Source organism: Globicephala melas, chromosome 12, assembly GCF_963455315.2.
Source record: "Globicephala melas chromosome 12, mGloMel1.2, whole genome shotgun sequence".
In the NCBI taxonomy this organism is placed as follows: domain Eukaryota; kingdom Metazoa; phylum Chordata; class Mammalia; order Artiodactyla; family Delphinidae; genus Globicephala; species Globicephala melas.
The window spans coordinates 6872566-6899237 of record NC_083325.1 but is presented as its reverse complement, the minus strand read 5'-3'; the positions used below and the strand labels follow the sequence as shown (position 1 = coordinate 6899237).

Genomic DNA, 26672 nt, shown 5'->3' with positions numbered 1-26672 from the left:
TCAGGTTGGCACGTGTTTTAATTTCATGTTACTTTCACATTTACAAACTCAGGAAGCCACACTGAGCAAGGGACGGTGGAGGCTGCCTGGAGGAAAAGCTGGGCTCCTGGGCCCTGTGCAGCCTGGACGCTTGGGACTTTTCGCAGGGAAACTCTCCCGTACCTCGAGGGACCTCGCTGTCGGACGGCACCTGAAATGGTAGCCGTGGCCTGCTCCTCAGCGCCTGGAAGGTGCGTTACTGCGGCTGCCTCGGCCCAGGAGTTTATTGCTGGTGAACTTGATTATCCAACTTACAGTCCAGGATGACGGCATCATCAGAAATGGGTCCAGTGGTGCGCATTTTGCTGAGACGAAAGGAGACTGAAATGTGTAAGCTGCACTGACTGGGCAATACTGGCACGTTGCCCGTGTTTGCCGCTGGCCCCCAGGAGGGCCTGGCCTTGGGGGAGGCAGGTGGAGACCCCCCTCCCCGTGCCCATCCACACGGGACCATCAGAGACGAGAGGCAGACAGTCACCAGGGTGGACGTGCCCAAGCCCAGGGCAGCCTGAGCTCCAGCACCCGGCCAGCTCTGCCTCTTCCCAGGCTCCCTTAAAGGTCCCCAGAGCCGTTCCCTTTCTCAGGTGGGAAACGTGTGCACTCCCCTCACTTTGCAAAACTGGATCTCTTGGGCTGAATGAGATCATCACTTGGCAGGCAGAGGTCTGGAAATGTGGCCCAGCAGCACACAGGCATGTATTCTGAATAGATGGACTCCCGGAGAGTGCCCTCGAGTCATCCCTGAACTTCTCAGGAACAGAACAGTCGTGGAAAGACGGGTCTGCCTCTGTGACTATAGTGGCGCCAAGATGAAACCCAGAGGTGTAATTACTCAGATTTGACCCTATCTCGGCCCCTGGGATGTGTGCAGACCACTCGCTCTTCCATCTCTCCTGAAAGCGCTGGGCCCCATGTCTACAATCCCCTGGGGACAGGCATGACCGCCCCACCATCTGCGGGCGCTGCAGGTGTCTGACAACCGAGGGAGGTGACTCGAGGCTGTATGATTTTTCCTCCCGTCTGTTCGACTGCAAATGTTTAGTCTCTTTCCCCACTGAGGAGAGCAAAGGCCCCATGGCACTGGGGCTGGGGTGGACGAGGGAGGCAGGGCCCGCCGTGCACCTTCTGTCCAAACTAGGTCATAATGGTCAGGGTCCAGGTTCACTGGCCAAGGCACACCCAGGTCCACGGGAACTGAGGAGTGGTCAGGGGGAGTGTGACAGAGCAAAGTGTCATTTCTGTGCCCAGATCTCCAGCTGGTTAGCCTCTGGTCTAACAAAGATACTTGAACTCACAGTCCTACACACTAGTTTAGCAAAAAATCTGGCTTCTGATACCCAAAGAGTTTAAAGTCCCCTTCAAAACGTGCATAGAGGCGCCGGATGTCTCGTTTGCTGATACCCAGAAAGTAGTGCTCGACTTTGGTTCTGTTATACGCGGTGATGCCCGGGGGGATGGTGGGGTAAGACACCAGGTGGTCTATGCCAGCCTCTTTCAAGATGTATGGGGCGTCGTCCTCCAGGGTCTCGTGGTGACCGATGACGCTGTACTTGATCTCGCAGGGTGCGCACAGTTCCACGTATGTCACCCAGTGGATGATGTGGTCCCCAAACTGAAGGTCCAGCCACCTATGGTTCGGATCACCCAGGTAGCGCACAAAGTCCTCAAACTGGATGCCCCTGGTCTCCGTTCGGTTCCTCCTGTACTTCCTGATGATGCCAGGGGCAATCTCGTGCCTGTACCAAGGCTCAAAGCGGGGGTTGTGAACAAACTTATCCTTAAACGCAGAAATCAGTCTCTCGAAGGGATCTCTTACGATAAAAAACTTGAAGTATGTCTTCAAGCTAAGGGAAAAAAATGAAGATGAAGAAGTTAACCTGATGCTGCTGGTGGTGCTGGCTGGGGGCTGTGAGGAAGAGTGAAGTGTGATGGCTGGAGCAGTGGCAGCCACCAGGCTGAGCCCTGTGCCAAGCGCACTGCATGTGGCTCTTACTCAATCCGCACAGCCACCCTTGGAAGCAGATCCTGTTATGAACCCATTTTACAGGCTGAGGAAATGGAGGCTCAGAGACCTTAACTGTCCAAGACCACAGTACTCATCACCCCCGGGGCTGCTGTGAAGACATCTATTTAACCCATGTTTTGTTTCACTTGAGTAGTTTGAAACTTCAGGAATGTTTGAAAGTTTTGTTCCTGTGCAGAAAACCGTTAAGGGCAGGAACCCTGACTGAGTTAGGAACAGCTGAGGCCTGAGAATGACTCTAAGGGTACGTCTTTAAAAACTCAATTCAAAATTTCCAGGGGAAGGAAAATGGGGGGCAGAGTAGGGGGGGAAGAGGAAAGGCAGAGTGAGGCTCCAGTCTCCAGCTGGCGGAAGGGCATCTGGGGGAGCTGCCAGTGGGGGGGTGGCGGCGCAGGGGTACCCCTGTAAAGGGCCTGTACTGACAGTGACAGAGCAATGACGACACTGCTGTGATTCCGTGCGCTCACCCAGGCCAGAGACCCTCTCAGCGCTGCAGGTCTCAGCGTGTCTACTCTCACAAAAGCCCCGCAGGATCGCTGCTGAGGGAGATGACAGGACCGCCCTCCCCCAGGAGGGTCTCTGACCTGGCATTTGACACCTGCCTTCTAAGGCTGTACACGTTGGCAAGAGTGAGTAACCAATACTGGAAGCAATGAAAATCAAGTAGCTGAAAAGCAAGGCAGGTGAAAGATCATTCGGTGCCCTGACACTGACTGGCGTATTATGTACCTGTTCCTTTTAAACCTTGTTCTACGGGGCCATACCACAGCTGTCAAGACAACTGTCCAATCAGCTAAGGAACTTTCCCGATGCCGGTCTCCCTCCTTGCCGTGGTTGGTGAGGCCTGTCTCTCTCCACCTCTGCTGGGTCCAGCCGATCCCGCCACCCCCCCCAGGGGCAGCTGCCGCGAAGGCAGGCATAACACCTCGGGAGAAAATGAAAAACGAAGTGGGGATTCCCTGTAACCCAAATCCCTTTCTTATGAAATGAAGGTCATGTTCAGTAAGAAATCCATAAAACTTAACAAAATCAGAGCCGAACAAAAACGACCACTCATTTCTATAAGACAGTTATGCAACCTTCATTTTAATAGCCGCATGAAGGTTAGGGTGGAGAAGACATTCAGAAATTCTCACAAAGACGTGAATTTAAATGCGCTGAACGCTGGGCGTATGCCCGGCTGCCTCTCACCAACGCAAACCAGTAGCTCTTGGAGCCATCTGGGAAACACGGCAAGTACAGAGCCGAGCCTGCGGGGTTTTATCGGCATCCCCCTCCCCTGCTCCTACCGCTTCTGAATTTCTGCCTCGCTGAAGGAAGAGAGACGCGGGAGGCCGTTCTTCTCGTGGTCGTGCACCACGCTTTCAGGGATCTCTTCGATGGAAGGAAAGGCTCCTGGGAGGCAAACAGGGAGAGGGCGTGTTGGGGATGCTGCCTTTAAAGACAGATGCCCGTCTCGAAGCCCGGGCCCGCGTTCCCCATGGGCCATCCCAGTATCCACGTTTAGGTCTTTGAATTTCAACTGCTTCTGCGGGCAGGATGAGAGTGAAGAAAAGCTTCTGGTGATCCACAGGCCATCTGGAGGAAACAGACGAGTTAGGAGGAGGGAGAGGGAGGGAGCAACGGCTACAGCAACGAGCACCTAAATCGGGTTCAATCTGCCACAAAAGAAAGATCAGTGCCTGCAAGCAGAATGCCCAAAACCTGCAATACTGACTCTGCTCTGGAACTGGGGGAAACTGCCAGAGAACTGGGACCATGAAACCCACAGCCAGCAGAAATAGAGACACAGAGGTAGAGATCAAATGTATGGACACCAAGGGGGAAAGCGGGGGTGGGTGGGATGAACTGGGAGACTGGGATTGACATACAGACACTATTGATACTAAGTATAAAATAGGTAACTAATGAGAACCTGCTGTATAGCACAGGGAACTGTACTCAGTGCTCTGTGGTGACCTAAATGGGAAGGAAATCCAAAACAGAGGGGATACATGTATACGTACAGCTAATTCATTTTGCTGTACAGTAGAAACTAACACAACATTGTAAAGCAACTGTACTCCAATAAAAATTAATTTTAATAAAAACAACACAACAACACACTGCTGATCCATGCCCGCAGCTCGGGCCCATCACTCCCAGCATGACATCACCCAGGCCTAAGAGGTTCCTAGGTAACCTCACAGCATCCCAGACTGGCAGTGGCCAAGAAGTTTGGTGCTGGACAAGTCAGGCTGATGCTGTGCGAGTGATATGATATATTCGAAGCACGGCTCAGAGGACTACACGGGGTGTCTGAGGAGAAGGCAGGGCAGGGCCGAGAGCCACAGCTCCTGGTCCAGGCTGCAGAGTGGAACCTGGGGGGCCCATCCTAGGGTTGGAGGGCTGGGCAGGTGCTTCACTCTTTTCTCAACTTAGACAAATGGAAATAAAGCATCATTGTGCTGGGGTGCTAGCCAAGCCTCTGCAACCCTTCATGTGCATCTTTGTGTTAACCTTGCCATGTTAAACTCAGAGTCTGGCGGGGAAGGATCTCTGTTGGGCCATCTAAGCAGTGATCACAGCCTCCTCAGAATATTTAAGCCCCGATCCAGAACCCTGTGCTAATAAGTACAGTGGACGGATGGCTACAAAACAAGCAAGATGCACATCTGCTCTCACGGGGCCAACAGAGGAACCAGCTCTGAGGATCTGCACCTGGATCTGCTCTGGTACCTGTCGCCACGCAGGTGCATCTACGGACAGCTGAAGGCAGCCCCGGGACTGTCCTTCTCCTATCACATGGCCTGGCAAACCGCTCCCGTTTCTATCCCGCCCGCATCAACGGGTTCTTCTTCTTCAAAGTCTGATGCGTCACACAGTGGTAGCAAATCTGTAAGACTTTTGTACGTTTGTTGCTTTAAATCTGATTTGTAAGCTCATTCTCCGATGTCAAAAATCCAACGTACTGCCTGATTACTCAAGAAGTGCACTGATTATAAGAAGAAGATGAGGCGGGTGTCTCCCTTTTCTTCCCCAACGAACCAGGGAAGAGGCCGAATGACACCCAACTCCGACACCACCTCTGAGAGCAGCGGCAGGCCTGGGGGGCCGCGGGACGGAGAGCCCGGGGCCATGTCCCATGGGGCTCCGAGGTCTGATTCCTGATCCAGGAGTCACACGGCTGTCTACTGGAACTATGTTTCTTTTGAAGCTGCATTTAGCAGAGCCCATAATTATCTTGGGTCAATTCAGAGTAACTGGAGTTTAAACAAACACAGTGTCTGAAAAGAGTGGTGAGGAGTCAAAGCCTGTGGTGCATGAGGGGCACTCTCCAATGATCTGATTTGTTCCCGAGTGAACAGCAGACTTCCTGAAGCAGGCGGATTAAACCTCCGAATACGGATGCTCAGTGTAAGATGGGGACGACTGCAGGTGGGGAGGCCCCCAGACCCACCAGTGTCTGGGTGTGGTTCCTTCTCAGCACAGGAGGGCAGCCATGAGGACAGCTGCTGGATGGCCCAGTCAGCGTGGAGCCCTGACCTCCCAGGACAGAGTGAGTGACTCGCAAGAATCAATGCAGGGGCTCTGAAGAGAGGCAACGGGACCAACCGGGCAGGCAGAGATAGGGGAGCCAGGAGGCCCTGACCGTGGGTGGGGAGCGCCTGGGTGAACCCCGCCAACTTCCAAGGTGGACACGAACAGGAAGAACGCCAGCACGCTGTCTGTGAGTCACCGGCCCGTCCCGGGCTCCTCTCTCGGCCACCCTCCCCCACTCCCCCGCCCTGGCCCCGGCCACCCTCCCTGCAGACCCTGAGGTCCAGCGAGGACGCACCGTTCAGCACGATCAGCACTTTCTTCCACTGGGTGTTGCCCACTTTGGGCGTCTGGCAGAAGAGAATCTCGTGCTTGTCACAGACGAATATCCGGTCGAGGACAAACTTGGAGACGGCGGTGTGTGAGAGGTTCCTCAAGGTGTCCTCCCTGCACACGTTTCTGACGAGCTCCAGGCGTTGCATATAGACCAAGGGTTGAACGAGCCGCCCTCCCGCCAGCATATTCCCGGTCAGCTGCAGGGAACGGAGATAAAACGGGCACAAGGGCTTCTTTAGCAGAACGGGGTGTGCCGGGCATTAACTCACGGAGGCCGGAGCCTGGGGGCTGTCGCCACAGAAGCAGCAGGACGGAGGGCGTGAGTCAGCGCCGCGGCCCGGGGTTCAGGCTGCGTGGATGCGCTGGACCACAGTGCAGCCAGAGACGGCTGACCCTGTCCCCTCATGCTCAGCTTGGACAAACCGCGGGGGCGGGTGGGCTGCCTGCCTGTCGCTGTGCTGATGGCATAATGGCAACGGCAGGATATCCTCCGTTCAGCGATCTGAGGGAAGGCCAGCTTCTGCCCCCTCGCTCTCCCTCCATGTGACCTGAGTGTAAGTATGTGGCCTGGACCTAAGAACCTGCTGTCTACACAGGCGGTGGCTGTTTTGAAGATAACCTGGTACGTTGGTGTATCTGGTTTATTAATTTAAGAAAACACCTTAGGTCATTGAGTGTGGGTTTTAAAAAGGCAGGCACCGTTATTCCACTTCCTCAGGGCTGAGCACACCATTACGTTTCTCTGACATGCGGCTTCAGGTGAGGAGAGGGGCTCTGCCTGGCCGTCAGGTCAGTGGTACCAGTGGTTTGGCTGCTGTGAGCAGGTGATGGAGCGCATCAGCACTGGTTCTGCTCTGAGGAGTCACGAGACCAGGTGAGAAGATCCGCGTGAACTGCGGGGTGAAGGCTGTGATGCCAGAAACCCAGGGGTGTGCTGTCCAGACTTTGCTGGATTCTTTCTGTTGACCTTACGTGCAGCTCATGGGCAGGACTGTCCCTTCTCTGAGTTTAATTCTGGGCTGATAAACATCTTTAGAGCTGGCTCTCCTCACCTCATTTCTTCCTGCACGAGGGCAACCTGAACCTTCCATCCAGACCCGGCACAGGGGCCAGCAGGGGGAGAAGGGGGTCTCAGGAGTGCGCCCCTCACCTTGGCTGGGGGACGATTAGGAATTTACGTGCAAAAGGAGCCTGGAGAGAAATTGGAGTCAGAGTGTCAAGGAAGGTGAGCACGGGGAGGGGTCAGCGGCCCTGGGCCCTGCTGCTAACCCCCCGTGACCCTGGGTGATTAGCTTTCTTCCTACCCTCGGTTCTCTCATCCACACCGCCCGGAGGCTGGACTAGCTGCCCCGTAACTCCAAAGTTCCAGGATTCCCAGGATTCGGGGGCAGAGACCTTTTCCCCTGGTTTCCTCCCGACTCGCCCAACATCCCCAATCCACCCAGCACAAAGCTCATTCTCGGCTGGGCGGGAACTCAACACAGTCAACACTTCAGAGCACCCACGATGCACAAGGCCCACCGACCGGGACTCCCCCGGCCAGACACTAAAAGCCAGCAGAAAGGTGCAGAAGCAGCGACTCTAAAGCTGAGCATGACAGCAAGTGGAAACCAGCTGATGAGGGCAGGGAGGGAGGGGAGGCTGTTCCCCGTGATGGGGAACCCGCTGGGGCCAGAGGGGTGAGCAGGTGAGAGGGATACGCCAAGGAAGAATGGGTAGAGGGGTCAGTGCCGCGGCCTGGCTGTGCCCACCTTCAGCTCCTCAGGGAAGTGCGTCTCTCTCAGCGACCTCCCCGCGTCGGGCGCGGCGGTCAGGAACAGAAACTCCTGCTTGGCGCTGTAGGCTAGGAGACATAGAGAGGTTAAAACGTCTTCCCATGGAGGGGCAGACACTCCGATCAGTGCCACAGCCCAGAGGCCCCAGGAAGAGACCCACACAAACACACCCAAGTGATAGCTGACAAGGTGCAAAAGCAATGCGGTGGGGCAGCATCTTTTCAACAAATGGTACCCGAGCAACTGGACGCCCCCAGACAAAGAAGGAGCCTTTCCCTAAACCTCACCCTTTATTCGGGATTAGCACTTAAATGTGAAACAAAAAACTATATAACTTCTTAAAGAGCATAGGAGTAAATCTTGGAAAAACTGATAAACTGAATCTCATCAAAATTTAAAACCTTTGCTCGGCAAAGACCCTATGATGAGGATGGAAAGACAAGCTACAGACTGGGAGAAACTATCTGCAAACCACACGTCTGACCAAGGACTGGCATATCTAGAATATGTAAAGAGATCTTAAATCTCAACAGTAAAAAAAAAACAACGCAAACAATCCCATTAGAAAATGAGCGAAACAGGAACAGACATTTCACCAAAGAGGATCTAGAGGTGGAAAAGGAACATATGAGAAGATGTTCAATGTCATTAGTCATCAGGCAAATGCAAATTAAGACCACAGTGAGATACCACTGCACACCTATCAAAATGCCTGAAACAGACTCCAAAAACTCCCAATGCTAGTGAGGAGGCAGAAAAAGGAATCACTAACACATGGTTGGTGGGAATATAAAATGGTACAGCAGCTCTCAGAAACTCCAGAAGAAGCAGTTTCTTCAAAAATTAAGCATTCAACTACAATATGACCCAGCAATTGCATTCCTGGGCATTTATCCCAGAGAAATGAAAAATTATGTCACAAAAACCTATACACGAATGTTCACAGCAGTTTTATTTATAATAGCCTCAAACTGAAACAACTCAGCTATCCTTCAACAGGTGAATGGTTATCAAACACTGGTACATCCATGCCATGGAATACTACTCAGCACTAAAAAGGAACAAACTATTGATACACACAGTAAATTGGATGCATCTCCAGGTGACCATGTTGAACTTAAAAGGCCAATCCCCAAAGGTCATATACCATATAAAACATTCTTGAAAGGACAAAATGGTGGAGAGGAGAACAGATTAGTGGTTGTCAAGGGGGGAGGGGGCAGGGGTGGGGGTGGGGAAAGGGTGGTGGGTGTGGCTACAGAAGGGCAACCGGAGGGATCCCGGTGGTGGTGGAGACGTTGTGCCTCGTGACTGCATCCTTGCCAACACCCTTCTTGTGACTCTGCACTGTGGTTTTGCAACGTGTCACATGGGGGCAAAAGAGGAAAGGGTACATCGGACTCTCGTACAACTGCACGTGACTCTACAACGATCTCAAAATTAAAAGTTTAATTAGGAAAAAAAAAGCCAAGTCAGCAGTCAAGTCAGTGCTCACACATTATTTTTGAAATTTATGGGAACTGAAATCAGACTAGAGGAGTCTTACAGAACGCTACACCAGAGTAATCGTTTACAACAAACTGATTTGGGGGAAAACCTTCGGGTAGAATTTCAAGGTAACTGTCAGATCTCTACAATCAAAGAAACATTGCTTTCAAAGTTTTGCAAAGCCTGGAAACATTATTTGAATAAAAAAGTAGTTATCAAAGAAAAGCACAGAAATTAGCATAAAAAAGCATAAGCAAAGGCATATTTCACTTTGTTAAAAACATCAAAACCAACTCCTCTTGGGTCATTACTACCTGCACTTTGCAGGCTCTCCTGCAGCCTCCCCGCCTTCAGTCTGGCTGTTAAAGACCCCCGCTCCCCAGCCAGCCCCGCCATGAACGAGCCCCACCCTGACGTCCTCTCAGTGCAGAGGGGAGAAACCCATCCTCCCAGAGCCCCGTCAATAATAATAACCCACCTTCCACCTCTCATGCCTCTGAGCTCTCCGACTCCAATAGAAATCTCGGCCACACACCTCTATGAATCCACGGAAATCTTTTCTCCTTTTCCCTGTGTTTGAGTTGAAATGCAGCCCTAACCACAGGTGCGCACAGGAGCTGCTCTGCACCTGCCATGAGGACAGGAGGCACCACGGACCGCGTGAAGACAGACAGGGCAGCAGCACCCTTGGCCCCAAGGCTCCGGAATGCACCCCGAGGGCCACGAGGCCAGCGTCCAACCTCCTCCTCCTCTGCAGCCTCACCTGCGAGCGCCAACGTGCTCAGGGAAATGGCACCTTCCACTCCCATCTGGTCACCTCATGTGCCAACATCTCTGACCAGCACAGCGACGCTCAGCACTTCCACCGGCCGCACGGGTCCCCAGAAACCTAAGCTTCCTTAATGACACATTAGATGGACAATGTAGCGTGAATTCCAAACAACTGACTTAACAGTGAATTTTTGAAAAGCGCCTATTCCACACACTCAGAAGCATCCAGAACGGGCTCTGGTAGCTGAGGGACAGCTCACCTTCCAGCCACACATGTCGGCTATTCGTCCGCCAATTTTTAACTGGTTTTTTTTTTTACCTTGAACATCCTGGTATTTGCTCCCCAACTCCCCTCAAACCCAATTCAACTAGATTCAAATAAAACCGACAGCACACCTCATGTTGGTTCTGCTTTCCCACTGCTTTGCTGACAACCATGTATTTTCAGCGGGTGCTGCTGTCGCCACTGTGACCAAAGGGCAGATCCCTACCCCACCCTGAACCCCAGGGGCGAGACGCCAGCTTCAGGCCCAAGGATCCTGATCAATAGGTACCATCAGCTGTCTTCATAACGTGAGCTCGCTTTCCTTAGAGACATCATTATATTTGTTTTACAAAATGGCTTTAAATTTGCCACGTGCAGTACTGCTTTGTTTTTCTAGACAGGCTAGCATCCTCTCAGCTCCCTGACCTCTGTGTGTCCAGCTGCCCAGGGTCACCACTGCATCACACGCTGGGCAGGGGGCGTGCAGACATCGCATCACAGGTTTTGACCTTAAGGGGCTGGCAGCTGAGCTGAGGCACAAGATTAGGAAGAAAATCAGTGTCTACGCATACACACCAGATTCACACGGATGTCAATTCTGTGTTCAAGTCTCAACACACCACGCCATCAAACTCCCACCACTGAATGGGATTTATTTCCCTATGACAAAGTCTAGTTCAAAACGACACTGAAATCTGTTAAAGAAGGATTCACTGTGGCTTCACTGCTGAGCCAAAGAGAGACCACCACTCACACACACTCACTCACACACACACACACTCACACACACACGGCTTTAAACAGCAGCTCAAGACAAATGTGCTCTTCCTACCCACTGGGTCGTAGGGAACTCATTAAGAACACGTAGGTGAGGGCTTCCCTGGTGGCGCAGTGGTTGAGAGTCCGCCTGCCGATGCAGGGGACACGGGTTCGTGCCCCGGTCCGGGAAGATCCCACATGCCGCGGAGCGGCTGGGCCCGTGAGCCACGGCCACTGGGCCTGCGCGTGCGGAGCCTGTGCTCCGCAACGGGAGAGGCCACGACAGTGAGAGGCCCGCGTACCGCAAAAAAAAAAAAAATAGAACAGGTAGGTGAGAACTGGATGCTGGAACAGAGCCCACTTCCCAGGGGACAGAGCTGGAAGGAGCTCCCCGAACGCTGAGGCCATGGGTCTGCCGCCCAGTTTACAGGGATGGAACTTCCCCACACGGGACACCACTGTGTGTTAGCTGCTTCTTTGTGATGACAGTTCGCAGTGGGCTTCTGGCTCAAGAGCAGACACTGAACGGGAGTGAAATAAACGCCAGCACGCGGGGAAATCTCTCATGGTCACACATTTACCAGCCTCCCCGGCTTCCTGTAGGAGCCCGAGACCCACGGTGGGCTGAGCTGCCTCTCAAGACAGGGGGGGCCCGAGGCCTGAGCTTCTGGGGGGCCCGCTCCCTGCTCAGTCACCCAGGCCAGCAAGACACCATGCATGTGGGCTCGCTCCCTGCACCCGAACCCAGCCAGCAGACACCCGCCTTCAGGATCGCAGCCAGGGACTTGGGGACAGTTAGATAAGATCTGTGTGGTCGAGAAAGGTTGGGTTATGTTTGAGCCCAGCAACAAAGGGTTAGGGTTAGGGTTAGGGTTTAGGGTTTGGGGTTAGTGTTCAGGGGTTAGGGTCCTTACTCTCAGTCCACAGCACGACACGGGGCTGCATCCCCACTGAAGACCAGCTCCTCCGTGCTGCCCGAGGGGGAAAGGGGAGCTGGCTGGTGAGCTCTGGCTCTCACGTTCCCTCCAGGAGCAGCCCGCCACCAGGCTCCCATGCACGGAACCCCAGCAACTACGCGGGACACCCAAGGGCACGAGGACCACCATGCGCCTCATGGGGCTGGAGCCACTGGTGAGACCCTGGTGGGCGCCCCTAGGGCAGCAGCAGACCTTCTCTGCAGTTTTAACATCCTAAGGCCTCTCAGCCTTCTCTGTAGGGTCACCTTCCACCCATTCACTTTCTGCTCCCCTTCCCCGAACCTTCTCAAGCTCCCACACTTTTCTGAAAACACTCAGCATAAAACCTGCCCCATCACAGCAGCGACACCTCGTTTATCAGATGCCCCTGAGATGCGAGGTGCTCTTCAGAGGCCTTGCTGCTAGATCATATTCAAACTCAGAGACACACGTCTTATTTAATTATTTTGGGTGGAATATAAAATATATTACATACACTCCTCATTTTTAAATAAAATAAACCACAAACAATTCAACCTCATGGCTCGCCTTTCAAGTGCCTCCCTTACCAGGAGGTGACACTAAAGGAATCACAAGTGAGATGTGTAGACTCAGTGACACCATTTCATGTTCTCTGCAGCTTTGTTTCTTGTGCAGTTTCCCAGCCACGTTCCCACTGGCGGTCCTCACCTGGGCCCCCCGCCTAGAGATTCTGCCCCCTGGTCTCTGCTGGGCCTGGGCAGCAGGAGGTATACACAGTCCCCATGCGATTTTAAAGTGCCCTGGGGACCAGAACCACTGCTCTAACTCTTAACAAGGGGTCTCCACTATCGGTGACGTTAACTGTTGGGGGGAGCAGCCCCGCAGCAAATGGCTGGGCTGAGATCTGCAGCTCAGATTCCAACCACCTTCCCAGACTTGGTCTGTGCTGTCCTGACAGTGGCCCTGGTTCCCAGTGTGACCGTGATTAGCCGTGATACCCCGTGATGCTCTTGGCCACCCCAGATGCCTGCAGCTGTGACTCCACCTTCCCCGGGCTGTGAAAGCCTCTTGGGCTCCTGGAAGATGAGGGTAGGATTGAGATGACAGCCAGTTGGGCCCCGATAACGTTACTGACCCGAAACTGCGGCGCTGAGAACCACCCTGGGGGCTTATTTCAGCACCTCCCTCTTCTGCCTGCAGATCTGCCTTCCTACCTTGCCCCTCTACAGGGAGGATGGAAGCAGGGGGTGTGGGGCATTGGGCGGCCTCAGCCTAGCCGGGGACACCCCCGGCGGCTCTCCAGGATAAGCAGGGCCCGGAGCCCGCTGGCCACACAAACGGCACGGGCTGTGCACCCCCGGGCGTAAATCAGCAAAAGACTGGTGTGATCCTTTTCTACTTCCCTTCCTCAAGGGCCACCGCCTGCAGGCGGACATGCCAAGCCTCGTGCAGGATAAAGATGCTGTGCACTTCCTCCCTATCAGGATGGCGGCGCCAGGACACTCTAAGGCTGCTCACAAGCCTTTTCAGCATCTCCCGTGCGCCCTGCCTCATGCTGCCCCTGAAGGAGTGGCCTCAGGGCTCAAGATGACCGTCCCCACAGCTCCTCACTCGTGCCCAGCACCTCACAGGTCACTCACAGGGCCTCACGGTGCCCAGGTCGGGCTTGGAGCTGTCAGAGCAGGGAGCATGCCCATTCCACAGAAAAAATACTAAGGCCCCGGTAAGCAAAGGGCATGGGCATGAACTAGACGCAGCTCTTCTGAGGCTGGGTTGCATGCTCTTAATATGTCCTCATCTGAACGCCCACATCAGGTCAAGGGGAGTTAAAAAACATCCTCGAGGACAACCCAACACACGTATATTTAGACCACCTTCCTTCCGGGGCACTGAAGGTGACCTTCAAACACATGGCCACCAGCAGGCAGCATCACGGGGCACATACACAGCATCTCTCAACGCCACCAAGCAGGGCTGGTGTCCTGCGAGGGGAAAGACCCCTTCATCCCCATCCACCTCCTCTCCCGAACCTCTGCAACATCAAGGATTTAGACGCCATGACCTCCGAGGCCCTTCTGGGTCAGAGTCACTCATCCAAGCAGGTACCCAGGAACAGTACCACAGCAAGGTCTGAATTTGTCAAAATCCATTCCATGAGGAGGTGTACCTACCATCAGGGTCCTTAAAGGTCAGTGTGATGAACTTGCTGGCCACCATGAACATGAAAATCACCCAAAAGCATGTGGCCAACAGAAGCCACTGGTGGTGCATGTTGTCAAATGTCAGCCATTCAGTGCTTCCTCCTGGAAAACACAAGCAAAATGCTGCTTACAAATAAATCAATTAAACAAGGTAATAAAAGAATGGGCCATTTCAGTTAATAGCCTCAATACAAATATTCCTGAAAATTTTTCTATTGATACCAAGGGTGTTTTGACTTATTATTTAACTTAACATCATATTTTTAATTAATAGCAACTTATCAAGTTGATAATTAAGTAAAATTTAAAACACTTTACCGGAAAGGAGCCATTTCTGTTTGGTCTTGGAACACGTGATAAGACTTCACTTCTGCAGATGTGCCTGTTGACTCTTTCTGACCCAGGCTACTGTGTCCCTGGCATCTGGCACCTGCCAGGGCCTGGAAGCCGGGGCAGGAGGGGGCCTGCCGCGGGCCGGACCTTTGGGTAATCCTCAGGGGGCAGACGCCACCCTGAGGCGATTCCAAGCAGGCTGGGTTTAAAATCCTGACTCACTGACAAGCTGCGGCCACGCCCACTGAGCTGTAGAGAATCTCTGAAACCCGAGAAACGAACCCGGAGCGTCCCGGCTCCGCCCACTTGCCCGCCAGAGCCTGTGCGGAACCTCGGGGGTGGGCGTTTCTCAGGCTATCGCTGCCCTGGAGTGACGTGGGGCACCTGGGTCCTCAGCGGGTCACACGGTTACACTCTGCTGCAGGGGACACAGAAGAACCGGAAGTCGCACTCGATTCTTTGCAAGAGAGACAAAAAAGTGCTTCGTGTCACCTTTAACACGGGGCTTCCTGAAGCCAAACCAAGCCACTTGGAGAGAGACCGCGCTGGGCTGGGGTGGTGTCTGCCGGCTGTCGGGCCGTCCATCACCCCTGGGCAGCAGGGAGCTGGTCTGTTGCGCGTGCGCTGACGGAGCCTGAGTGCACCTGGTGGACAGGGCTCACGAGGGCCCGGGCGTCGGCCTTCCTCCTGCCTCAGCGACAGATCCTTGCCTCTGAGGCCCTCACTGCGACCTGGATTCCCTCCCGCAAGGGGTTCTCCCCCCGCAGTCCAGCCCACACCTGCACCTGCATTCTCAGGCCTCCACGCAGCAGGCGCACCATGTTTCCCGGGGTCCCCTGGTAGGGCTGCCACATTAAACACATGAAAACACGGGGTGCCCCGTGAAGTTCGAATTTCAGGTAAGCAAATCATTTTTTAGTACTTAGTATAACTATGTCCCCAGTACTGCGTGGGACACATTTATGCTTTAGAAAGCTATTTGCTGTTTCTCTGAATTCCCAATTTGCCTGGGTGTCCTGCATTCTATCTGGCAACACTACCCAATGAGGGGGACACCGCTCCCGCTCTAACTGCCTGAAGCAGCTGGCCTGTCTCCCTGTCCCCTTCTGCCACGCCTCGCCTGGGGCCACGTGGCACAAAGCAGAGCCCTGGAGTGCCCCACCGCTCGCTAGCTCTGGGACTCAGCAAGTCACTTACCCTCCCTAAGCTGTGGCTTTCAGTCCCTGAGACAAGGCCCTCCTCCCTCCAGGATGGTCACGAGGATTAAATGAGAGACTGCACCAAAAGGACCACCTGGCCTGGAGCAGACCCTCTATAAACAGAAATCGGTCGGTCCCTCCGCACCCTTGGTGACTTTCCTATTTGACTGACACATACCTAGAAATTAACCTAACAGTGTGAACTGCCCAAGAGGAGAAGAAAAGAAAGGCCAGACCCTCAGCCCAGGCTACTAGCTTTTCTCTTCTAGAGACAAGGGAGGCACAGATGGCCCAGAGGGCACAGGGTCCCTCAGGGCTGAGTCTGCTGAGCTGGGCCCTCCGAGACGGGGATACTTGGCGGGGTCCATCCTCACCAGTCACTGAGGAAGCCTGGCTTCAGGCCTTTTCTAACAGAGGGGCGGAGGGACCAGTGTGGGCTGGAGAGTGGGTAAAGAGAAAGCGGATAAGCTCCAGGCAGGTGGTCCACAACGTGCCCAGAGGCATCTGTGTCTGTGCACCTGTTCTCGGGAAGACTGAGGCTAAGGAAGAGGCCCTGGTGCCGAGCGGCCTGGGGCTTATGGTTCACACTGTGCCGTGGCAGAGTGAGCACAGACACAGGGGAATCACTGGGGTCTGCCCCCCTTACACAGACACCTTACCCTGCAGGGCAGGGCACAGAAGAGCCCCGGGCACCGGCACTCAGCTTTGCCCTGGCTCAACCTACCGACCTCCGGGCTTCCTGCCCCTGGGCGCCACCCAGGCATCAGGCCGGTGCTGGGCACTGCACTTGGGAGGTTTTGTGATTTAAGGATCCGATCTTTCCAATGGGAGCTAGTCACCTGAAGGGATCTAATTCGAGTCCACCCGCCAAGCTGGTTCACCTCCAGATAAAGGTAGGAAGACAAAGAATAAACAGCCTGACATGAAAATGCGGCTCCCACCATCTGCCCTCCGGGAAGCCAGGCGGCTCAGGGGCAGGATTTCTACCTCTGGGCTGCTTGGAAAGTGAGACCTGCACGGTCGTGAAGCTCTGCCTGCCTTCCTAACCCTGGGTTTTCATGTAAAGTCGGAAGCAACAGCTACTTTCACCCAGAAGCAGGGGTGGGGCAGGGGCAGGATTTGGTCCCTTCTTCTCCGTGTTGGCGTCTGGGGGTTAGTCACAGAATAGCTCTCTGGGCCCCCTACTAGATTAGGACAGAACAGCCGCCTGCATACCCACCCGTGCGCTGGGAGGCCCTGTGAGACAGAGGCTGCCAGAGCGCCTCGGCTGCAACGTACAATGATTCAGCCCGCTGCTGCTTCTTCCAGGCGGCAATTTTATTTCCAGAAAGTTCCACTTCTAAAGTGACTTCCGCTAAACTCCTACTGCGCTAAGACATCCAGAGAGCCCTCTCCCCTTCCAAGCCCGGCCACGGCATCGGGATCAGGGGAGGGGGCGTCTGCACGGCACCCACCCACCTCTCACCCCCTTCACGGCCCGCCTGGGCCAGGCAGGGACGGCGCCCAGGGCGCGTGGGGACTGTGATGCGGCTGCAGATTTGGGAAGCTCCGCGTGCATAAGCCCCAGCCCCCGCCAATATCTCTCGGGGAGCAGAGCGTACGGCCAGCACTCAGCATGCAGGCCAGACCCAGGCCTGCCAGTGACCCCGGTGCCCTGCTGCGGTCCCTGCCCAGGCCACACAGCCTGTGGTGGTCACTGCGGGGGCCTGCGCTCGGGTAGCAGGGGGTGGGGAGTGGGTGAAGCGCTCTCCCAGCCACTGGGCCCCGGAGGGAATCCCCTGGCGGTCCAGTGGTTAGGACTCGGCGCTTTCACTGCCGGGGTCCGGGTTCAATCCCTGGTCGAGGAACTAAGATCCCGCAAGCCGTGCGGTGCAGCTAAACCAACCAACCAGCCAACCAACCAACCAACCAACCACTGGGCCCCTGTAAACGCCAGGCAGGGCCTGCTCCCCCCGCTGCACAGCACAAGGCAGGCTCAGCCCTCCCTGCTGGCCACCCTGGTTTGCCCTCCATCCTCACCTAGTTTCACTTCCTTCCCGGCACCCACCACAGCCTGAATCTTCTGCTTCCCCTGGTGGCATGTGAGCTCGTGCTGGAGCACCCCGGCCAGCACAGTGCCCAGCGCACCGCAAGATGACCTTCGCTATTGCTGGATGACGACATCAACCAAGAAACGACCGGGAAGACTTAGGAGAGCTGGCAGGTGCTTTAGAAGACACCTGGCTCAATGCTCCACCCCAAGGTCCAAACTCTCTAAAGTATGAGGCCCCCGTTAAACCTCAAAATACTTTTCCAGTCTCCACGTGAGTGCTTATATATTTAACATGCGATAACTGAGACTAGAAAACAACCCAAAGCTACTAGGACCTCACTATTACTTGAAAATAAAATTCTATTTTATAAGTCACGCACTCACATGCCTTTGAATAGACATACAACTACTGTTCTATGTCTACAACCTACTGACCAGGGGATAAAGAAAGAATGCTGCAGTCCAAAAAAAATTTTTTCTAAAATTTAAATAAAACAACGCTGAAAGGTGGTAAGCCAATTACATAGCTCCAAAGTATCAAGATACATCAGTAAACAAAAAAGGGCAAGTTGCAGAATCGAATTATGATCCTATTAGTTAAAAAGAATTATATATATACATGTGAACGTATGTGATTATATATACACGCAAACACACACACATACACGTGTGTGACGCACAGAATAAAATCTTGAGGATGAGTGGAGTCATTTTTTACTTCGTGCAATTCTGTATTTTAAAAACGTTATTGCAAAAAGCATATATCCATTTTATAATAAAAACCAATAAAATACAGAAAATACCACCTACATGTGCGGACCCGGGTGTTTTTATTTCTGCTGTTTAATTTTTTTCCTACCTGACCACCACCAACAGCAGTTTCCTTACCACTTTGTAAAATGGGGCAAAGGATGGTAAATACTTTTCCAGCCAGGAAAGAATGTGGTGCGTGGACAGGCAATATGTATCTGAGTGTTTACGAAATACATCTCTGTCTTCACTAGTTAGTTTTTAATTCAGTTTTTAAAATGATTTAATATTTAAAACATACAATAATATAACAAATACTTGTTTTCAGATGCTCAGTTCTAATAGTTCTGCTGTACGTACTTGAGTCTTTTAAAGGAAATAAAGGGTTACAGATGAGCTGGAGCCCCTGCCTGGCCCCGCTCCCCTCCCTCCCCAGATACCCTCCATCTGGGTGATGACACTTTCACTACATCAAATACGGCTCCTCTCATAGACGCAGCAAGGTTTGGGAGGCTGGTCCTCCCAGTCCAGATGAAGGCAGGGCGGACTGGGGGGAGGGGAGGCGAGCTGCCCCCAGGCTGCGAGGAAACACTGCATTACTTATTATGTTTTCCAGGGGGCACATGCGGTGGTACAGCCGGGTGGAGAGATGGACCGTTTTTAAGCACTTAACTTTTTTTTTCTCGTGGTCTATAATGAGAAAATTCACAAATCACACACAGACTCAAGTGAAGAAGCTGTCAAGGTAGAAGCTGGTTAAAAATTTAGACGAGGGCTTCCCTGGTGGCGCAGTGGTTGAGAGTCCGCCTGCCGATGCGGGGGACACGGGTTCGTGCCCCGGTCTGGGAGGATCCCACATGCCGCGGAGCGGCTGGGCCCGTGAGCCATGGCTGCTGAGCCTGCGCGTCCAGAGCCTGTGCTCCGCAACGGGAGAGGCCACAACAGTGAGAGGCCCGCGTACGGGAAAAAAAAAAAAAAAAAAATTTAGACGAACCAGGACTTGCTCTCCAAGTCCCATGCTGACCAGAACCAATGAGACTGAAGCCCGGGCCCCCGCCACATGCCCCACCCCTCAGGGCCACTATCTCTACACTTATGACATCCGACACACACACACACACACACACACACACACACACACACACGAGGAGACGTGCACCTGCATACATTCACACACATACACACACACACACACGAGGAGACGTGCACCTGCATACATTCACACACACGCGCGAGGAGACGTGCACCTGCATACATTCACACACACACACACACGAGGAGACGTGCACCTGCATACATTCACACACACACACACACGAGGAGACGTGCACCTGCATACATTCACACACACACACACACACGAGGAGACATGCACCTGCATACTTCACACACACGCGAGATGTGCACCTGCATACATTCACACACACACACGAGACGTGCACCTGCACACATTCACACACACGCGAGGAGATGTGCACCTGCATATTCTCACACACACACACACACACACACGAGATGTGCACCTGCATACATTCACACACACACACACGAGGAGACATGCACCTGCATACATTCACACACACGCGAGGAGACGTGCACCTGCATACATTCACACACACACACACACACACACACGAGACGTGCACCTGCATACATTCACACACACACACACACACACACAAGGAGACGTGCACCTGCATACATTCACACACACGCGAGGAGACGTGCACCTGCATACATTCACACACACACACACATGCGCGTGCGCGAGGAGACGTGCACCTGCATACATTCTGAAGGACACACTAACCGAGAAACGATCAATTACCAAGCTCATCACGAAAAGGTGTCCTCATTCATCCCACAAAACAGGCGCAGGGACACAGCACCGAGCCCCAAAGCACCCCCCAACACGCACACGCTCCTCGTCCTGTGGAGCTGGCAGGCTGCTGGGGGGACCGGCAGCCACCAAAGACTCTACCTAAGACGTGAGATGAGGCAGAGGACGCGGTGCCGTGAGAGGAAAGCACAAGGGCCGCGACCTGGCAGATGGAGGGCAGGGGCGGCACAGAGACCTACAGGGTGCGGGGCGGAGACCCAGGCACCGGGCTGCAGAGCAGCACAAACGGAGGCCCAGGCGCAGGCATGAGCTTCCCGAGCTCGGCCAGAGAGGCGCCCTGGCAGACGTGGTCAGACAAGGCTGGGCCCTGGGGAGCGGTCGCCTTGTGGGTGAGAGGGGATGGGGTACAGTGACCTGACTTACATCTTGGAACTATTTCTCTGGCAGCCAAGCACAGCGATCCGCTCAGCCATGCCCCAGCCCCGGGGTCACTTCCACAGGCCGCAGGTGGTGCTCCTAAATGCTCCCCATCACATCACCCTCTCGATCTCTGAAAACCCGCCAACGAACCAGTAAGAGCCACAGGACCTGAGGGGCTAGGCTTTGACGAATCCTACGGAGGGGTGTGTCCACTTGGCCAGGCAGCGTTTCTGCTCTGCGATCATCTGCTAAGGTGTCCGACCTTACGTTTAGGGCAGTGGCTCCCAGTCACTGTGTACTGGACCCACCTGGGGAGCTTCTGAAAACTACAGCAACACCCTGGGCCCCAAGAACACCTGAGCAGAGACAATGCAAACCTGTGGAGGAGGATCTAGGCAAACCTGCGAGGCTGAATCTGGGCGAGTTTGAAAAGCTCCGCTCAGGATGCCAGTGAGCGGCCAGGCTGAGCTGCTTGCTGGTCCAGCTCCCGCGCCTCCTCAGCTTTTACTGCCCCCGCTGCCCCCTGGGGAACTCATTAAAATGCAGATTCTAGGCCTTTTAGCGTAACAGCTGTCTTCCCACCACCTCTTTACAGTATGAGAAGGAAAACCGTAGCAAAAGGGTGTCTGTCAACTGAGACTGTCTACTGAGGATCTGAATTACCTATGCTCTGAATAAACAGCTTAAAGAGACCTGATTAGAATAAAGACCTCCATCACTGTTCCCATTTACTCTCCTTTCCAGCCCTCCCATCTATAGGTAACCAGCCCCTGTAGAATTTTGGGCTGACCTTGGAAAACTCAGGAAGATTTGCCCCATTTTTTTTTCAACAAAAAGAAAGTCATTCCAAATTCATGTAGCCCCAGCTCCTCCTGGCCTGCCCGCCATCTGCCATCTGCAGTGTTTCCTTGAGCACACGAATTCCCCACGGGTCTGCCTCCTGTCCACGGGCAACAGCCTTGAGGCTCATTGTTTCCGTCTGCAGAGAGTCTGGGGCCTGACACCCACGGTCCTCCCTCCTTGGCTCTGGAAGGGCCACTGCTCTCCCTGCAGCCAGGTGACAAACAGCCTTTAAAGAGCCTGACATTTTCTGTAATTAACTCTCCCTTGTTCAAGGAGCCAAGACAACTCCCAACGTGCCTCTTGCAGCTAACAGGGATGAACCTGAGCGCGCACCCTGGCCGTTTGCAGAGCTTCCCTACTCCTGATCATTACGTGGGATTTGCACCTCTCAAGATGTCAGGCTCTGAAACTAAGCCAGAAGGTTGGCTCTTTGAAAACTCACAAGGCAGAAGCGGTGGTTAAAGAACTGACGGACATATGGGGAAAGCAGGGTCAGGTATGCAGGAAGACCACTAACCATGCACGAAATCCTAAGCTGCTTCTCTCTCTCTAAACCGTAAGGAAGACAGCACACATCTGACATGTTTGTAATGACAACAGTGACTCTGGTACCATTATCAACTTTTGGTGCAAATTCGGCCTCCCTTGCACTTTCAAAATGATGCTTTTTGAAAGCATCCATTTTGCTCAGCTGCCAGTGGCTTCTCCCCCGTGTTCGAGTTGTTACCCAAAAGCACAATCCTTCTGAATTTGTGCAGAAGAGTTTGACTCCCACCTGCCTAGTTTCACTTGTTTTTCTCCTAGTTCTATTTTTTTTTTTTTTTTTTTTTGCAGTACACGGGCCTCTCACTGTTGTGGCCTCTCCCGCTGCGGAGCACAGGCTCCGGACGCACAGGCTCAGCGGCCATGGCTCACGGGCCCAGCCGCTCCGCGGCATGTGGGATCTTCCCAGACCAGGGCACGAACCCGCGTCCCCTGCATTGGCAGGTGGACTCTCAACCACTGCGCCAGCAGGGAAGCCCTCTCCTAGTTCTACTTTTACTATGCACATTCACTCCTCCTGTGGTAAATAAGCCCATTTAACTGTTCCAAACAGAGTTAAAACATTTTTGAAAGCAATTGGCCTAGACGTGCACACAAGCACACAGATAAATCTCACAACCGTGGTGCAAAGGAAATACAGCAAAAATAGAATGAGATATATGACACAGTGCCATTTACGTAAATTAAAAACGCAGGCACTGAAACCAAAAATACACGTTCTACAAAAACACAGAGAAAGAAGAGGATGACCTTTCCAGTGATTTCTTATGTGGGTGGACGAGAGGAAATGAGACTGAGGAAAGGGAATTAAAAAGGCATCCACAAGTAAACAAAACAAGGGGCCCTGCGGATATCAGGGATGGTAACCGAGGAGTTAACTTCCATTCAACTCCTTGAATGTGAAGGAGACAGAGGGACAGACAACTAGACAGAGAAAGGAGAGGAGATTTAAAAAACCAAAAAACAGCTTTTCCCCAAATGTTATTCATCCATTCAGCCATATTTACCAAGGGCTTATTCTGAGCCAGGAGCTGTTCCTGGCTCTGGGGATACAGCAACCTACCCGCTCTGCTCTCATGGTGCTTGTTTCTAATAGAGGCAGACAGGCCATAAACAGGTAGAGCCATTAACGCCTAGGATCACACCAGGCAGGCGCTAAGTGACACAGTTAATAACACAGAAGGGTAAGGGAGGAAGGGGCACCTCGGTGGAGATGATGTTGAGAAGATGTTCAAACAGAGGGAGGGGACTCATCACGCAGCACCTGGCAAAGAGCTTGGTCTGGGTCCCAGAATCCCCAAAGCAGCAAGGAGGCTGGCATCTCCTGTGCAGAGTGAGCAGGACGGCGGGGGAGTGGCCCAGATGAACAGCCTTGTCAAGGGCCCTTTACTGAGTTGGAAACTCCTGGACCCCCACCCCCCATCACCCATGTACCCCGGGGAAAGGATCACCTGCCCAGCGTTCAGTTTTTAAAACATTCATTCAAAACCTATCCAGACAGCAAAGGAAACTTCACGAAAAGAATTTGGTCATGCACAAGGACCCGGTAACCCCGGGAGGACAGACAGGGAGAAGGGAAACAAGAGACAGCTGAGGCTGGAGCAGCGGGGACCCTCCACCACCAGCCCTTTCGATTTTGAACTAAAATGTGTTCCCTAATCAACAAAATTATTAAATCACCACTTAAGAAAATAAAATGCTGCGTATGAATTTATAAAATATATAAAGTTTAGGGCTTCCCTGGTGGCTCAGTGGTTGAGAGTCCGCCTGCCGATGCAGGGGACGCGGGTTTGTGCCCGAGTCCGGGAAGATCCCACGTGCCACGGAGTGGCTGGGCCCGTGAGCCATGGCCGCTGAGCCTGCGCGTCCGGAGCCTGTGCTCTGCAACGGGAGAGGCCACAGCAGTGAGAGGCCCGCGTACCACACAAAGAAATAATAATAATAAATAAATAAATAAATATATATATATGTATATAAAGTCTTATTACAATCACTGTGAGCTTTAAATTCATAGTAAGGGTTTCTCTCAGTCTAAGTTCAGAAATTTCCTTTGTCTACTTGGCCATCGTCATTACAATTTACCACCTCAGAACGACTGACTGCTCATCCTTTAGGGACCAGAATGGAAACCTACTCCTCACTCTAGCCAGCTGGAGAATGAACTGGAGGTGAAGACAGATTCTCAGGAGTGATGATGACGAACAGCAAACACGTCTTCGGGGGTCGCTGCAAGCCAGGCACTGCACTTGGCAGGTACCCAGCTCACCTAACCCCCTGCCTAAGCGGGTGCTCCTATTATGATCATGGTTAAGAAAACATTTCTAAGAATCCGTGTACATACTCCTATTTACGAGTTTAAGCTTCCAGAAATCTCCATATGAGCAAGAAAGGAGAATGCTATGTGACGTGGATCTCAGATAACTAGTGAGGTGTCCAGAACCTCCCTTCCATACCTTCTTAGGCCTGGTCCACATCTCCTTGCAGTATCTGCTTTGCCTTGGAGGTTCCTGGCTCCTCCTGTCTCTGTACGGGACGATTAAAAAAACAAATAAGCACCATTAAAGGTTATGAGATCAACTTACTGAACACAACTTGCTTTATACTTAGTAAACAGTTAACCACTTTGATTTTTCAAGTATATTTCGCACGCCAGGTCTCTTACAGAGGGGGGTTATCTTTGGATGGCCTGGCAGATGAATAAATATTCTAAACGTACCAAAAGAGCTAGCTGTTTAAAACATTCTTCCCTGTCACTTAGTATGAAAAAATGAAATATTTTTTGGAGCAAAAATAATCAGATCCTATTATACCTGTTTTATATGTTTGATATTGCGTAAAGGATTCCTGTATAAGATGATCAAATCTTTCAATGCAAGATGTTCACGGGGTTTTGTATTTCTTCAAGCTATAACACCCTGGTAAATTCTAGCCAAACGTCATATCGTGAATGAATAAATGGAAACAAGCCAAACTCATGGAATTAGAGAGATTACAGATTTAATAGAGCTACCTGGCAAAATAAACATCCGACTGATTTAAAACACAATAGAGCCCGAGCTGCCTGGGATGCTTGGAGCAGTCTAGCTATGCTTCCCTTTACTCTTATGAACTCAATATTAAAAGGAAAAGCAATTTTATGTTACAAAGACGGAAAGATTAAGATGCAGATTCTTCCAGACCTGTATCAGGACAAAACACTCTCTTGGCTTCTATGATCTCTCAGGTCCTGCATTCACCTCTCTCCCCCGTTTCTATTCTACTGTATAACCTCAAGCATTTGAAAAATGATCTGAATATAACTGCAAGTTGCCCAGGATAGTAACTAATTCTTCCCTTTCTTTGTTCAGTTTTGCAAGAACTCCAGTTTCCATTCCAGGGAAGGAGAGAATTTTTCTCTTAGGTATTTCTTGGAGACTCTATCCTTGAGGGTCAAAAGCAAAGATGGAAAGATTTTTCTTTCCATCTTGAAATTCCCATTTGGACCCAAGATGGACTTTGCCCTAATTATAATGGGAAAAAAGAGAGAAGACCATTTCCCTCCTCATGTCTCTTCCTCTTAACCCAGTCAATGAAAAGAATGAATAAGCCTGGAGCTAAAGGGAGCTCTGCCTGGTTTTAACAATACCTGAGACATTTCTCACTCTGGCAGTGAAAACTGACCAATAACCAACTCTTTATGGTCCAAGGCCCCAGACTTGGAGTGTCTGAGACAAAAAAAACCCTTTATAACAGTCCTGCCTCTCAGCTAACCAGAACCTGACTGCGCTGCTTTGCACTCAGTGCCCGGCCCTTTCCTGCCTTTTGCAGACGTGGAAAATAACAAGGCAGCTTTTGGAAGATCTGGTTCATCTTCCCAGCCAGAAGTGCAGAAATTTATGCCTCCACCTCCAACTTCTGACAGGCCTCTCTTCTGTCCAAATCTGAGCTGAGGGCACCCGGGAGCCTACCTGGCAGGACACACGCATTTCCAACCATCCTTTCCCCTCCCACCCGCCAGAGACGTGCCTAATTGTGCACTTAGGGAAGCTGCACATGGCCCTTCTTCCCTGGCCTCTCTCTTCCTCTGTCTGCCTGCTCCCTGCACCCAAGTGGAACATTTTCTTCCTCTTTCCGCCTCCAATTACAAATGCAAATTCTCAGGCAAGGATGAAAGAAGTAAACTATGGATCACCGAGTATCAATGATGCCACAATCACAGCATCCCCAGCAAGGACGCCGCCTCATTGCATAATTAACGTGATGAAGGTTCTCCTCTTTAACCCCACGAACTAGGGAGGCCCTCAAGTCGCCAAACCACACTGGGATATCGCTAGCAAACAGAAGCCGGTTTTCCCCCCGTCTTCCCGTCCACCCGGCGTGTTGTGGGAGTCGGGGTCCGGGAGTATACGACGCTCATCCCCCCGCCCCCCGCCCTTCCCCGAGCTCACCCTCTGTGGAGCCGGAGCCTGTCGCGGCCCTCGGGCCCTTCCGCGGCCCCAGGGGCGAAGCTCGGCTCGGGCCTCGCGGGCCTGGGGGCAAGGCGCGCGGGGTCCCGGCGTCCGGGGAGCGCTGGAGGCCCGCCCGCCCGGAGGCCTCGGCGCCGCCGCCCGCCCGGCCCG

General features: G+C 52.8%; 1 protein-coding gene across 2 annotated transcripts; it reads right to left on the bottom strand.

Annotated features, from left to right (window-relative positions):
- CHST10 (carbohydrate sulfotransferase 10) lies at positions 1–26672 on the bottom strand. 2 transcript variants are annotated; one of them, XM_060309143.2, is made up of 7 exons: positions 26502–26672; positions 24528–24597; positions 14085–14216; positions 7669–7760; positions 5880–6114; positions 3352–3640; positions 1–1883 (listed from the first exon to the last, which is right to left on the bottom strand). In XM_060309143.2, exons 3-7 carry the CDS (start codon positions 14182–14184, stop codon positions 1346–1348), a joined length of 1254 nt encoding a protein of 417 aa, XP_060165126.1. In that variant the 5' UTR covers positions 14185–14216; positions 24528–24597; positions 26502–26672; the 3' UTR covers positions 1–1345. The 2 variants fall into 2 exon arrangements, with proteins under 2 accessions (XP_060165126.1, XP_030694659.1); XM_030838799.3 differs by having other exon boundaries at positions 3352–3457; positions 26502–26664.